We start from the raw sequence: 14,438 nt of genomic DNA, 5'->3' as shown, positions 1-14,438 counted from the left end.
ATTGGCTGAGACAGCAGCGCAGTGCTATTGGCTCCCGCTGTCAAAATCAGTCAGCCAATTAGAGAAAAAGGGATGGGCAGGGCCACAGCTCGTCTGAATGGACACCGGGACAATTTATATCCTTCTATGAAATCTGTAAGTTTGAGTTCCTGGGTCTGCATACCTGTTGTGATCATTATGAGGCGTTCCCATTCTCCATGTTGGATATAATATTTAGCACTTTAGTTTATAGGGCCAGTGTAGCCGCAAGTGGCATTTTAGAGATTATAGTTAGGCTACACTGGCCTTACTAAAATGCTAAATTGGCCTCTGGAAAATGTCCGTTTGCTCATGTATGCAGTTTTGACAGCCTCCCTCTCCCATTACAAATGGCCAGCTCTTTCGAGCCAACTACAGAGGAGAGGACAGGATCGATCTCCAGCTAAATCAGAGAAAGTCCCACCACTTGTCTGCAGCTTGTGGGCCATTTGCAGTAGAACAAGCAGTGTGCACATGCAAGGTAGCATTGTGTACAAGGTAGTGCTGGGTCAAGTAAAACATTCAAAAGTGTTATTATGGTATTGGTGAAGCCCAGAGTTCGTTCTTGGTTTCTTATGTCTCAGATAATATAAAAGTGAAATGCCTGAGGTTTAGGCTTATTTAAATGGTATCGAAAACAATGCTGCAACGCCCACAATCTGCCCCATTACTGGCATTCCCATCTTCTCTTGCTCTTCTTCCATGTTCAGCAGTTTTTGGCCATCTTGATTGGCTGGGACAGGACAATGAAAGTCCTGCACATTGGAGTCAGTTCATCCTAGCACCCCACATTTACATTTTATGGAAGTTGGATTTTATACTGAGCTGTGCATGCACGGCTGTCAGTGCAAAAAAATGCTAGCAGGGAAGAAAAACAAAAAAATATGTTATGGCAAAAGAGACAGTCTCTTTTAGCATAAATATCTGCTAGCTCCTTTTTTTTTTTTTAACTTTGCAAGTTTAGTTCCACTTGAAGATGTGTAGAATAATTAGTAGAGGGGGCTCAAAATAAGTTTTTTTTACACTCGTGTATATGCATCAGACATTTATTTTTGGCTTTGGTACATCTAAACTCAAGGATAGACGTGTAACTTATTGCAGCTTTCTATTCTTTAGATGGTGTGGCTGCATTTGTTTCATTTTTACAGATTTGTTCCCTTTAGATTGACCTGGTGAACCTGCTCATCACACATTTCCTGCCTTAAAGTGAAGTTCCACCCTAATTTTATACTTACCTCCATCTTCTCGCTCCGGGTCACCTGAAAAAGAAATGGATAATTGCATTTTTTTTTTTTTTTTTTACTTACCTCGTAGCGAAGAAAATAAACTTACCTTACTTCCTTCTTCCTCCTTCCTCGGCCCGTCGTCACTTCCTGGCTCTGCAATGATCCTGGGAGCTGAACGTCATCGCTCCCAGGAATCATTGCGCCTGCACCGGCCCCGACGTCAGTTCCGGGGCGCGCGCGTCATCCCCTTCTAAACAGCTTCTGGGCATGCCCAGAAGCTGTGGAGGGATGACGCGCGCGACCCGGAAGGGACGTCGGGGCCGGTGCAGGGCATCGTGGGACCGAAGAAGGCGGAAGAGGACCCCAAAGAGGATCTCGCTGGCTTCAAGCTGCCCACATCTGAGATGGCAGCGCTGGACAAGACGTTTTCAAGGTAAGTATTTGTTCTAACAGGTAAGTGCAACCCGGAACAGATCAGGGACTAGACATTGTGGAATGTACTAGCCCTGACTGTCCCGGGGGTATTTAAAAAAAAAAAATTCCAGGGTGGAACTCCGCTTTAAGTGACAAAACTCACTGTACTGTATCAGTAAAGAAGCAATGTTGTCACCTTAGCTTAGGAAGGGTCACAAATCACCTCCTTCTCTCCTTAACATAGAAGGGAGATGTTATATAGTTCACAGAAGTAAACTGGGTAGGGCTGATAACACACTGCTTGATATACCACAGTAATGACATGACAACACTAGATTTCTAGGATAAAAAACCGGCGATATAACAACGGTTTTAACTGCAAGAATTATCTAGTAGATGTATAAAAGTATATGCATTTGAACCTACAGTATTTTCAGCTACATGTTTAGCATAGTCTGCATTTTCTAATTATTGGAGGGAAGGATCGGGTTTCCCCATTTAGTAAAGATATATTTGTTTTATGGAATTCATTTGAAGAAATAATTTTTGTGAGGGTGTGCCTTATACTTTTACACCGATTTATAATCATTTTTTTTAACACTTCCCTTTACAACGTTTTTAATTTTGTTTTACGCATGAGCTTGGCAAAACTGATTGGGTGGCTCCATAGCTGCCCAATCATTATAATGGAAAAGCCCTAAACCAGCTGCACAATGCAGAAACAAGCTCACAATTGCTACTGTGCCCGTAAGCATTTCAATTTGTCAGAATTTGGATGTCCAATATGCTGAACTCATTATATTCGGTACCTGCTGTCACTTATTTTGTTGTACAGTCTACATTCATACAATATATGATTACCCGAGTCCCAACATATTTTACTAGATTTTTGAACATACATGTAAGCATGTCCTAATAGCCTCTTATTATATGAAGAGAGACATTCAATGCTACCTTGAAGCTTTTCACTTATTTACCTGCTGGTGTGAATATTTATTGGAGTTGCTGGTCCAGGAATCCAAAGGGTCTGCATGGACTGTGCCATTGAGGGACTCGCTTGTGGGTGCAGCTGGAATAGAAATTTCTTGGTAGGTATGACACCCACTGGGATAGGAATATGGGGTCTCCTCAGATAAAAAGACAGGCCGCTTGGAAATATGAGATGTGGTAGATTCCAGGTCAGCGAGCAATGCATCTGCAATATAAGGATACACTGTTCAGAAAACTGCAATAGTAAGTCACATATAGGGCACCTAAAGGAGTACCTCTAATTAAACATAACCACTTCCACTAATCGGACCATTTTTTTTTTCCAACACATTAAAATCTGCATTTCTGGCTAGAAAAGTATTTAAATCCACAGAATATTCTATATTTTCTGAAAACATGGGGCCCTGTAAAATAAGATGGCAGTTGTAATATTTTACAATATTTGGCCAACTATAATCAAATATATAATTTCAGGCAAGCACACTCTAAAATTAATTCAGGTACACACAAATATAATCCCTGTTTTTTTTTTTTTTTTTTACAAAAACAAAAAAAAAAAAAAAAAAAGGGAGGTTGTGTTCAATAGTTACCAAATGTGTTAGGCTCCATTCACACCTGAGCGTATCGTTTTCAGGCGTTTTTCGGCAGGCATTGACAACAAAAACGCTGGTGATCTGCCAAAAAAGAAGCTCATGTAGTTTTTTGAGCTTCAGGCGGCAAAACGCTCATATGTGAACAGGGGCCATTGAAATGAATGGGATTTTGCTTGTTGGGCATTTTGAGACTTCAGAGATAAGCGCTTTACGAGCTTAAAAACGCTCAGGAGGTGTGAACAGGGCCTTAGGCCTCAACACTGTGTCTAGATACCATAATTTCATAGGCAAAGTTATCAATAGGCCACGCTTTGAATCTCTGTAAACAAGGAATCTAGAATATTTCTCACTCCAGCATTTATGAGAATGCCCAATATGTGTTATGCAATTGCCATTTACGTGTATGCACTATTGGTGCTTATGTGTTTGAATGAGTGTGATACAAGGGAGTGCTTCCATTTTTTTTTTGTTTTTATTTAATTATATTTTACATTTTTAACACTTATTTTTTTAGATTTATCTTAATTTTTAAAAGTTTCAGAAGGAGCAGGAGAGCTTGTGAACCACAGAGGGAAAAGGCTAGCACATCACAAAGTGGGAATGAAAACAATATCAGGGAGAACATTCAATCTTAGTACAACAGTCCCCCCCCCCTGTGAAAACTGAATACCGATATTATCCTTTTCATTTTTTCCTGTGAAAATTTGTGTTTGATAAACTGCTGGGTATAAAAAAAAAAAAAAAAAAAAATTGCAAAAACCACCATTTTATTCTCCAGGGCCTTTGCTTTTAGAAAACATTGATGGTTTCAAGGTTAAAAAAATTTATGACGAAAAAAAAAAAAAAAAAAAAAAAAAAGGATATTTACACGTATGTGAAAAATTGAAGAATTGGCCAGGTAGGCAAGTGGTTAAAGTATTATTGTATAGTCGCTTACCATCAACTATATAGAGCAAGAGCCTACCTAAAGAATTGATAAAAGTATATCCAGTTAGGTAAACTATCATACAATAAAGCTGTGCCTGTAAATCAAAAGGATATTTTACTATCAGATTGTGACAGCCCCTTCATTTATTACACGTACTGTATTTATATAGAACAGAATTTAAGCAATGCTTTACATCAGTGTTAATTTTGGCAGCAAATTTCAATTTAGTTTTAGGCTCCATGTACACGGGACGCTGGAAATGGCCGTTTAGGAGCAGTTGGGCGTTTTTTTCAGAAGCCCCTGAACCCATCTACATTTTATCTTATCTGTCCATGTACACCAGGTCGTTTCCCTGAACGCAACTGCCTGCAAATGACTGTACTTTTTTTAGAACGCAATTATTTGCGTTCGAACGTGTGTTTCCCGGCGTTTCAAACGCACAAACGCGTCTAAACGCGTCCGAACGCGATGACCCGCGTTTAGCGTTCGCGTTTTTCCATTTTAAGGGGGAATAATTTTTTTGACCTCTAGAAACGCTTCTAAAAACGCAAACGCCCCCAAACGCCGCTAAACGCGGGTACAAACGCGACCGAACGGACGTTTCAAACGTCCTAAAAATTCCAGCATTCAAAGGGACTTTTAACAACGTCCCGTGTACATGGAGCCTAAGTCTTCGGACTAAAATGGCATTTTAGTTTTAGTCCCATTTTAGTCTTCTGCAAGTGTTTTAGTCGTATTTAGTCGACTAAAACTCCAATACATTTTAGTCGACTAAAACATCTTACATTTTAGTCGACTAAAACTCATTTTAGTCATGTAAATGGTCAGGTCAGAGAGGAGGCCTATAATGCTGCTGCCTGCAGTCAGTGCAGTGAGTGCACACAGTGCTGCTCAGAGTGTTGGATGGGGATCTCAGGTTTAAGGGTGGTCTCTGGTCTCACTCTGAACTGCAGTTGTTGAACAGGATGGGCCAGGCGGGCCTCAGCGGCCTATATGCACGCACACAGTCCTGGATGGATGGCGGAATCGGATGCCAGTGGTGACTGGTGAGTGGTCTGAGGGGACTCAGGAAGGCAGTAATAGCTGGCCTGGCTGTTAACTCACAGTGGGTGCTCTGCTCTGGATGTGGTGGTGGCCGGGTGCCAGTGCCGTGTGATGAGTCGGGCCTGGCGTGTCTGGCTGTAGTGCTGCAGTGCTCTGGTAAGGTCAGGTGACTGGTCTCGAGTAGACTCTCGTAGTAGTCCACTCCTCACGTCGGACATCACGGGGCACGCTACACGCCAGACGCCACACAGGCAGAGCGCCGTGAAAACCGGAAGTTGGGTAAACGTCCCTGCCTCACATTCTCATTTAGTTTTAGTTCGTTAACGAAAACGGATTTGATTTTCGTCACAGTTGTCGTCATTTGACGAAAATGTGCTATACTTTGCGTCTCGTTTTCATCAGTTGAATAGCCGGTGACGAAAGCGGTGACGAAAACGTTTTAGTTGACGAAATGAACACTGCTGTAAACTCCATTGGCTGTAATGTCATTGCACATATTACCTGAATATATTACCAACATTAAATATTAGGGAAAAATCTAAGAAAAGCCTTTTTCTTAATTGTTTAGTTTTCAGCAGCTTAGTAGACGCTCCTTACTTATGTGGTGGTGCAATACATGATTAAACTTTAATGTGCTATTATTATTAGAGGCTCTGGATGGAACTGTGTTGCCTATATAGAAATGGACAGCAGAGGAGTGTTCATTTTGATGATGTCAATTTTTTATTTAGTTTTAGTCTTATGACTAAAATGCCATTTTAGTTTTAGTCGTATTTTAGTCATCTGAATTGTTTTAGTTTTAGTCGTATTTTAGTCGACTCAAATTGTGTTAATTTAGTCAACGAAAATGTTTTAGTCGGTTTTAGTCCACAAAATTGACACTGCTTTACATGTTGTACATCAGTCCCTGCCCTCAAGAACAGGGCTGTAGAGTCGGTAGGTAAGTGTTCCGACTTCTCAGTTTTTTGTACTTCCGACTCCTCTGTATTAATATGTATTAATCTTTCGACACTGACTTGGGTGGGTGGCATTGCAGTAACTAGGGCTGGGGAATATAATCGAAAGATTGATGCATCGCGATTCGACCCTTCGCGATTCTGCATCGATGCGGGCTGCTGGCATAATCGATTATACGAAGTGACGTCATCAGCCGCGGCCACGCCCTATCGCGCAAGGGGGAAAAAAAAAAAAAAAGAAAAATTGCAAGATCGGCAGCCGATTGGTGGGTTAGTGGTGGGAGCTTAATAAAAAGGCTCCGCCCCTCCCCTTCCGTCTCTTTGACCCGGGCCGAGGCGCAGCAAGACATCCCCCGCGTGTATCGGCGTCCCACCTGCGGCCTTGCAGAAGCCAGCCATCCAAGCCAGAAGCTGCCAGTCCAGTGAGTCCACACACAGGAGCCCCAAGTGCGTCCCCATCGCAGCCAGCCAGCGCCGCCAGCCTCACCTCACCGTAGCCGACAGGCCCTGGAGGCCCAGCCGCCACGCCACTGCCAGTGACGCCAGTCGCCCGCCACAGAGCCCAGAGAGCAGCACAGCACCTGTCCTCCTCTGCAATGCAGTGCACAACAACCCACACAGTCACACAGCAGGTATGTCCGAATAAATTGTGTAATCATTCATGGGGGTCTCTCGTCTATCTCTGGGGGATGTCTGTGATGGGGGGGGGGGGCCTGGGACAGGGGACGGTCGGTCGGGGCCCGGGGGTACTGTTCTGCTGTGGCAGTCTGGCAGCCAGGGGGGTCAGTCAGTGTCAGTGGGGGCCTATGTCAGTGTCAGTCAGCTATGGGGGTCTGGGCAAGGGGGGGGGCTCAGTGTTTGTCAGTGCTGTGGGGGATTGGGGAAGGTGTGGGGGACATCCAGGTCTCTGTCAGTGTGGGGGTCTGGGCAGGGGGGGGGGGGGGGGACGACTCACTCTCAGTGTTTGTCAGTGCTGTGGGTAACGTTTTCTGTAAAGTAAGTGACATAAGTGAATTGATAAGCTTAAAGCTTATATTTGTAACTCCCCTCTAGCAGCCAATCCATCAACTCACTTGAGTTGACTGGCAGTTGCAGAGGGAAACAAACATCACAGTGAACATGGAAGTTATGCAGCAGTGCACTATTGCCAGGTTCACCCTTGATGTTTGCTACTAGTCAGGAAGTGCTCTGTTTTGTAGAGGACAGGTTATGGCACACCTGGAATTTATTGCAATGCATATTCACATAAAAGGATTTATATATAATGTTTTGTGGGAATTTATGATGACCATTTTCACAAGAATATTAGCTTGGCTGGCTGGCTTCTTCTATCTTGGCTTGCCTTAAAGTACAACTATAGGCCAAACTTTATCCATAATCCAAAAAGTTTTGCCTTTAGTTGTACTTTAAATGGTGGTAGGCCTGGCTGTGGCTTATATTAATATTTTCTTTTATGAAGCAGTAAACTAAACTACTACAGTTTTTTACTAATTTTACTGTTACTTCTAGTAAAATACTAGTGTTGTTGTCTGTCTCTGCTATGCTGTTTGCATTTTCAGACCTTCCTATATGTTTGCAGTGCAAGTGCACTAAAGTATGCAGGGCTTGCAGGCCATGACAGGGTCCAGGAAAGTGTCCTTTGAAGCAAATGAAAATAAAAAGGATTCTTTTATTTGTGACTGCTTGATTGTTTGTTTTTTTTGATAAAGTTTTGAAAACCATTGGGCAGTGGGCTGGGCATGGGCATTGGGCAGTAATCGTGATGCATCGCGGAATCGAATCGCGACCCTAATAATCGTAATCGCATCGAATCGTGAGGTAAGTGAAGATGCATAGCCCTAGCAGTAACTATTCTGGCCACATCACTAACGATCTCTGGATAAACAAGGATGGCTTCTTCAACAGTAAGTTTTGATGAGCGATCATACTTTTCAACTTCTTTTAGTGCTTTATAAAACTCCTGTTGGAAGTTTTTTATTTGGACATTTACTGGTTCTGTAACGCTTATGCGACGTCGCTTTCCTTTAGCAACTTCCATTTTGTCTAAGAAGGAATCAAAGTCTAATTCTTTGTTTGAAGAAGATGATCCTGAGTTACCACTATTGCTTAAAAGAACTTCATCCTGTGGAGGTATTTCAGGTCGTAATCCCTTCATGCGAACTGCTACATCATAGAGGGCCTTTTTCCCAGTAGCAGTCTGTTCACTGTTCAACAAAAGTCGGCTCATTGGGTCGACATAAATAGCCGCTAACAAGATTTAATTTTCCAGCAAAAGAATCTCTCTTTTCATCATTGAAGATGCAATGCCCTCAGCTATTAACCCTCCATTTTTGTTCAGGCAATATAACAGGCTCTTCCATTCCAAGAGGAATTTACCCGGGGTTAGATCGTCACATTGCAACCTCTTGGTGACAGTGAAGGGGTGAGAAAGAAGGTTCTCCAGTTCTTTTGTTTGTGTCCACTGGCTTATAGTTAATGCAAGATTTTCATTGTCCATTTCTTTTATGAAGTCTTTAAGTTCAAGCAAACGCTTCACCATTAAATAAGTGCTTCCCCAGCGAGTTGTTTGATCCAAAATGGCTCCTTTTCCTGCACGTCTTTTCAAAATTGCATCTGTTTTCGGGGCCCTGGCTGCAACAGTTACTTGCCGTAATTTGCCAATTAGTGTAGCTGCATGGCGATCTTTTAATCCATCTCTTATGGCAAGTTGCAGTGTATGAACAGCACATCGCATATGATGAATAGTAGCAAGCTTCAATGCTTCAACGAAGTTGTCTAAAAAAAATGTCAGCATTCTCTTCAGGTTCTAAACTTTCTCCAAAACTTGCAGAGCTGTCTTCCTCTAACTCAAATATCTGTTTGTTACCTTCTTCATCTGCGTTCATCTTATCAATTGTGCTCAACATGTTAGAAGCGTTATCTGTCACAACACAAAATCTGTTCCTTTGTCATTTCAAAATCTACTAGAACACCCTCCACTAACTTCTGAAGGTAATCACTGGTGTGATGTGCCTGAGTGTCCTTTAATCCGAGGGTCCGTGTTATTGTTTTGTTATTTTCATCCACAAATCTAACATTAATAGCAAAATAATTGACTGACATGTCAATGCATCCATTTTACTTTTAATAAGTTTTTATTGGTTTAAATGCAAAGGAAAAGGGTACACAATAAAACAGTGTAGAAGACTTCCGTTGTGAAATGCATAGGTACAACTTAGAAAACAGAACTAGTGATACCGTCCCCGAAGGGATGCATAATAATAGTCAACAGTTCTAGGTGATACATTGTCTGCTACGTCCCCGACCGGGTGGTCCAGGCCAGGCCCGGACCCGCCCCCTCCCCGCGCCCGCAGGGGAACACACTGCGCCGAATAGAGGGGGGCGGCTGTCCAGACCCCCACCCATCACCAACCCCCGGCCCCAGGATAGCCATGTAGTCTCAGTATTGCATCAGAAGACAGAACTATAGTGCATAGCAAGGCCACTCCAGGCGGCACTGTCCAACCTAACGTGACCGCATCCGTGAAAGTGTAGATCCAAAGAGATACAGAAAAGGAAAAGTAGAAAGAGAAAATAAGAAAGTCCGGGGAGAAAGAAAGAAAATAGAGGAAGTAGAGAGAAAGAGTAAGGGATGGGGACAAGGGGAGGGTGGTGTCCAGGTCTGCCACAAGAAACCAAACTAGCCGTGGAAGGCAGCTCCCAGAGGAGCTTACCATGAGAGCCTCTCATGCTACTGGGGTCCCGCCAGATATCTCATCCAGGGTTCCCAGGTTTTCTCAAATAGGGGTAATTTGTCCTGGAGGATAGCCACCATTCGCTCGTTCACCATGATCCAGGTTAATTTAGCTTTGAGCAGTTCTAGTAATATCACTGGGGATCGCCATGAGCGAGCTATGGTGATCTTGGCTGCTGTAAAGATGAGAGCAACCAAACGTTTAGTGTGTTTCAGGGCCATAGTTATTGGTTTGCTCAAAAGTGCTTGGATAGGGGATTTAGGCAGGTTAACACCAGTAAGAGAATATATGAAATTGTATACTCTGATCCAGAATCTGCGGACCTTGGGGCAGGTCCACCAGATATGCATGACCGTGCCAGACTGACCGCAGCCCCGGAAGCACAAGGGAGAGGCCTCTCGGATCGCCGCTGCCAGCCTGACAGGGACCATGTACCATCTCAGAAGAACCTTATAATTGGCCTCTATCAGAGAGGTATTGATTCAATGCATCCATTTTAAAAGGAAGACAAAACGTCCTTTCAGAACTTTCTGTAGTTCTTCCTTTTTACATTTGGCCTCCTCAATTATAAGTTTCCTTATACTAAGTCATTAATTATAACTTTGTAAATTAAGACATTTAAAATTGCTTTTATTTTTAATTCCAATCTAAATTTAGTAGGAGTCGGTGCATTGTTTGCCGACTCCAGGTACCCAAAATTTCCTCCGACTCCTCAGCCCTGCTCAAGAAGCTTACATCTGTGGTCCCTAACACACACACACACTTAGACAGCGAATATACCAGCTTGTATTTTGAGTATAGGAGGAAACGCCACACAAGCAAAAAGGAAAAACATGCAAACTATGCAGGTGGTGTTCTGGTTGGGACTCAAAACAGAGTACCCTAGTGCTGCAAGGCAGCTGTGCTAACCATAAGACCCGGTCCACACTAGCGCGACTTGTCTGCCTGACAAGTCGCGCTCCCTCGCGGTCCATTGACGCTACAGGACCCGTTCTAATAGGAGCGACACAAGTCGCTCCGACTTAGAAAAAAGGGTCCTGTACTACTTCGGGGCGACCTCGGAGCGACTTGCATAGACTTCCATTATGTGATGTCGCTCCGAAGTCGTGGTGCATGGTAATGCACAAGTCGCCCCGAAGTAGTAAGGAGTCGTGTCATCTTAGTGTGAACCGACTCTAAGCCACAAGTGCCATAACATGCAAGATAAACAATTGCTTTGACAAAACTACTTTAGCCCCCGTTTACATTGGAGCGACTTGTCATGTGATTAGACACTATGTACTTTGGAGCAGAGGTAGACCAATAACTACAATTTAGGCCTGACATGAGGAAGCAGAGCAATGGATTTCAACGAAGATGGCCAACTCCAACAGACACAATACAGAACAAGACATGCAAACTTTATGTAGACCAATATTTTCATTGGCGAAACCAGTGACTAGTGCTTTAAATTCTGCTTTTTTCTTCTTTTTTTAGCACAGCTTCAAGGTTTTAGTTCCTCTTAAAAGCTGAAATCCAGGCAGATATAAAAGATACAAAGTAATGCAGCTCTGTAATAATACATAAGTACCTGAATTTGACCTGTTATCAGACACGGGTGCACAGTTCTTGTACAGCAAAGCTGGAGTGGGAGAGGAAGAAGCAGTACAAAGTGCCAATTTATGTGCCAACAAGAAGCATACTGATCAGTGTCAGAGAAGAGCTCATCACTGTGTGGTTTCTCCTTTCAGGCCCGGTTCACACTTGTACGGTGCAGGAACCGCATGTGATTGGGACAGGAATTGCACTGCATTCCTTTTCAAATCACATGCGATTCTGCAGCAGTGCGGTTTGAGCCATTCAATTTTGTATGGCTCAAATCATACCACATCTGCACCAAAATCGTGCAGGACCCTTTTTTTTGAACTACACCAGAATCAGATCGCATGGCTGTTCACATGGGGATTCTGCAAATTGCACTGTGTTTTGCAAACCAATTTTGAGATATCGTTAGCATACACACCCGCAGCGATTCGCATGAATGGGGTGCAATTTTGATGTGATGCTGGAAACCCAGAGAAATCCCTGTGAATTTCGCACTGCATCAGTGCGAACCGGGCTTCATTGACCGATCACAGGCTAGGACAGGTGCAGGACAGTCATTGCTCACTGAAAGTGGATTGAGCGAAGCTGTATATCAGACTGAGGACATCTAGCAGTTGGGAAAAAAAAAAAAAAAAAAAAAGTTCTGCAGATTAAATCTTCCAATTTAGGCTAAATATTGCTGTAAGTGCCGATCTGATCATTTTATCTTATTGGGCTATTTTTAGCTTTCAAGTTTTGGCTGCAGTTCCGCTTTAATCAAATGACTTGGAACGAGTATTATAGTCAAAGTCAGAAGAACCTATCTGCACACTTGCTTTCAATTAGGGATTCAAAATATAGACCCTGGGAGGGTCGACATGATAACCAGGCGGCTCTTCAATTTTCATAGAGAGGTCAGCAACTCAACTGCAGCCTAACTTTTACTGTAGCATCGTTCTTTTCGTCCAGTTAATATATATAGCTCATTCCCTTGCTATGTATCGGTAGATAGGGTGTCAGGGCCTAGACTATTAAGGGCTCTTGTATACAGGCTGGCTGATCCCATTCAGTGCATTTCCTCTGCCTCCGGCAGCCCAAGTGCAGTGTACAGTCTGTCATTGACATGAATAGCTGAAGTTTTCTGTATTAAAGTAAACAGTGGTGAAAACAAAGGCTATTTGTTGATTTCTTTTTCATAGACTGTCTTCATGCAACAGCTCTAAATGGGAAATGGTTTAAGCCCACGCCCTTGCACTTCAAGTGATAGTAATGTCTTGTTTTTTTCCTAGAAAAATACCAAACATGTTATACTTACCTGCTCTGTTGCAGTGGATTTGTACAGAGCAGCCCGGATCCTCCTCCTCTTGGGTCCCTCTTCTGTGCTCCTGGCCCTCCCTCCTGTTTAGTGCCCCCACAGTAAGCAGCTTGCTATGGGGGCACCCGAGCCGAGTCACAGCTCCCTGTGTCCATTCAGATACGGAGCCCCGGCCTGCCCCCTTTCTCCTGATTGGTTAGCTGAATGATTCATAGCAACAGGAGCCAATGGCGCCAATGCTGTGTCTCAATCAATCAGGAAGGAGAATCTCAGTTGGCTTAGACGCTTGTGGACATTGCTGGACAGAGAGGAACCTCAGGTAAGTGTTAGGGGGGCTGCTGCACACAGAAGGTTTTTTATCTTAATGAATAGAATGCATTAAGATTAGGGATGGGCTGAACATTTGAGTCGAATGTAAGTTCCACTCAAAGTCTCAAACACTAGCTGTTTGTGTGTTCGCCGAACACAGGAACAAATGGGGCGCTCGGCAGGAAGTTCGCCCGCTGATGAGTGCCCCATAATGCACTGCGCTTTTGCAGTGCATTGATTGCTGAAAGCATGCACCTGACCTGTATGCTTTGGCCACTCACAGCACAATGTTCTGTCAGAGCCATGATTGGCCAAAGGCAGGATGCCTTTAGCCAATCATGGCTCAGGGGCTAAGTCCACGCCCCACACTATATAAGGCTGCTGCTTATACGGCAGCCATGTATAGTGTGTTATAATAGAGATTAGTGGCTAGTGAGTTGAGTCAGTTTAGTGCAGTCAGTGTAGTGTACAGACATACTCCACTTTTAAAATGGATGGATATGTTGTAGTCCTGCGTCCCCTCTGTGCTCCAAATTTTGAGTCCCTGTCACTTATAGTTCGTGACCAGTGCCATGCCAAGCTGACCAATATTTCCCATAGATGCCAATGTAACCCCTTCGAGCCTAAGCCTTTTTCTGACATTTGTTGCTTACAAGTTAAAATCAGTATTTTTTGCTAGAAAACTATTTAGAACCCCCAAAACATATATTTTTTTTTTAGCAGAGACCCTAGAGAATAAAATGCCAATTGTTGCAATGTTGTGTGTCACACGGTATTTGCGCAGCGGTCTTTCAAATGCAATTTTTTGGAAAGAACTACACTTTCATGAATCAAACAAATAAAACCGTAAAGTTAGCCCAATCTTTTTGTATAATGTGAAAGATGTTACACCGAGTAAATAGATACTTAACATGCCTTGCTTTAAAATTGCGCACACTTGTGGAATGGTAACAAACTTCGATACTTAAAAATCTACATAGGCGACGCTTTAACATTTTTTAAAAGTTACCAGTTTAGAGTTACAGAGGAGGTCTTGTGCTAGAATTATTGCTCTCGCTTCGATGATACCTTACATGTGTGGTTTACATATGCGGGCGCGACTTGCATATGCATTCGCTTCTGCGCTTCCACTTTAAAATGTATTTTATTTTTTTTCCTATTTTATTTTTTTTATTTACGCTATTATTTGCGGTCATAAGGAATGTAAACATCCCTTCCCTTGTGACAGCAATAGGCAGTGACAGGTGCCCTTTATGGATGGATCTGGGGGTCGCAAAGACCCCAAAACCCCTCCTTTGCACTTAAAAGCTGTGAATGCTTTAAATTTTTTAAAATCTGGTGCCTTTTT

The 14,438-nt window shown here is 43.1% G+C and overlaps 1 protein-coding gene across 2 annotated transcripts in view; it reads right to left on the bottom strand.

Moving 5' to 3' along the window:
* PXN (paxillin) overlaps positions 1-14,438 on the bottom strand; it is a 113,728-nt gene that overhangs the window by 51,330 nt on the left and 47,960 nt on the right. For both annotated transcript variants that reach the window (XM_082258898.1, XM_082258899.1), the window contains exon 2: positions 2,636-2,853. In XM_082258898.1, the coding sequence (XP_082115024.1) occupies positions 2,636-2,853 (218 nt within the window). The remainder of the gene's footprint in view (positions 1-2,635; positions 2,854-14,438) is intronic.

This window comes from Pelophylax lessonae, assembly GCF_965119305.1.
Source record: "Pelophylax lessonae genome assembly, chromosome: 1".
In the NCBI taxonomy this organism is placed as follows: Eukaryota; Metazoa; Chordata; class Amphibia; order Anura; family Ranidae; genus Pelophylax; species Pelophylax lessonae.
This window is presented reverse-complemented; position numbering and strand designations above follow the sequence as displayed.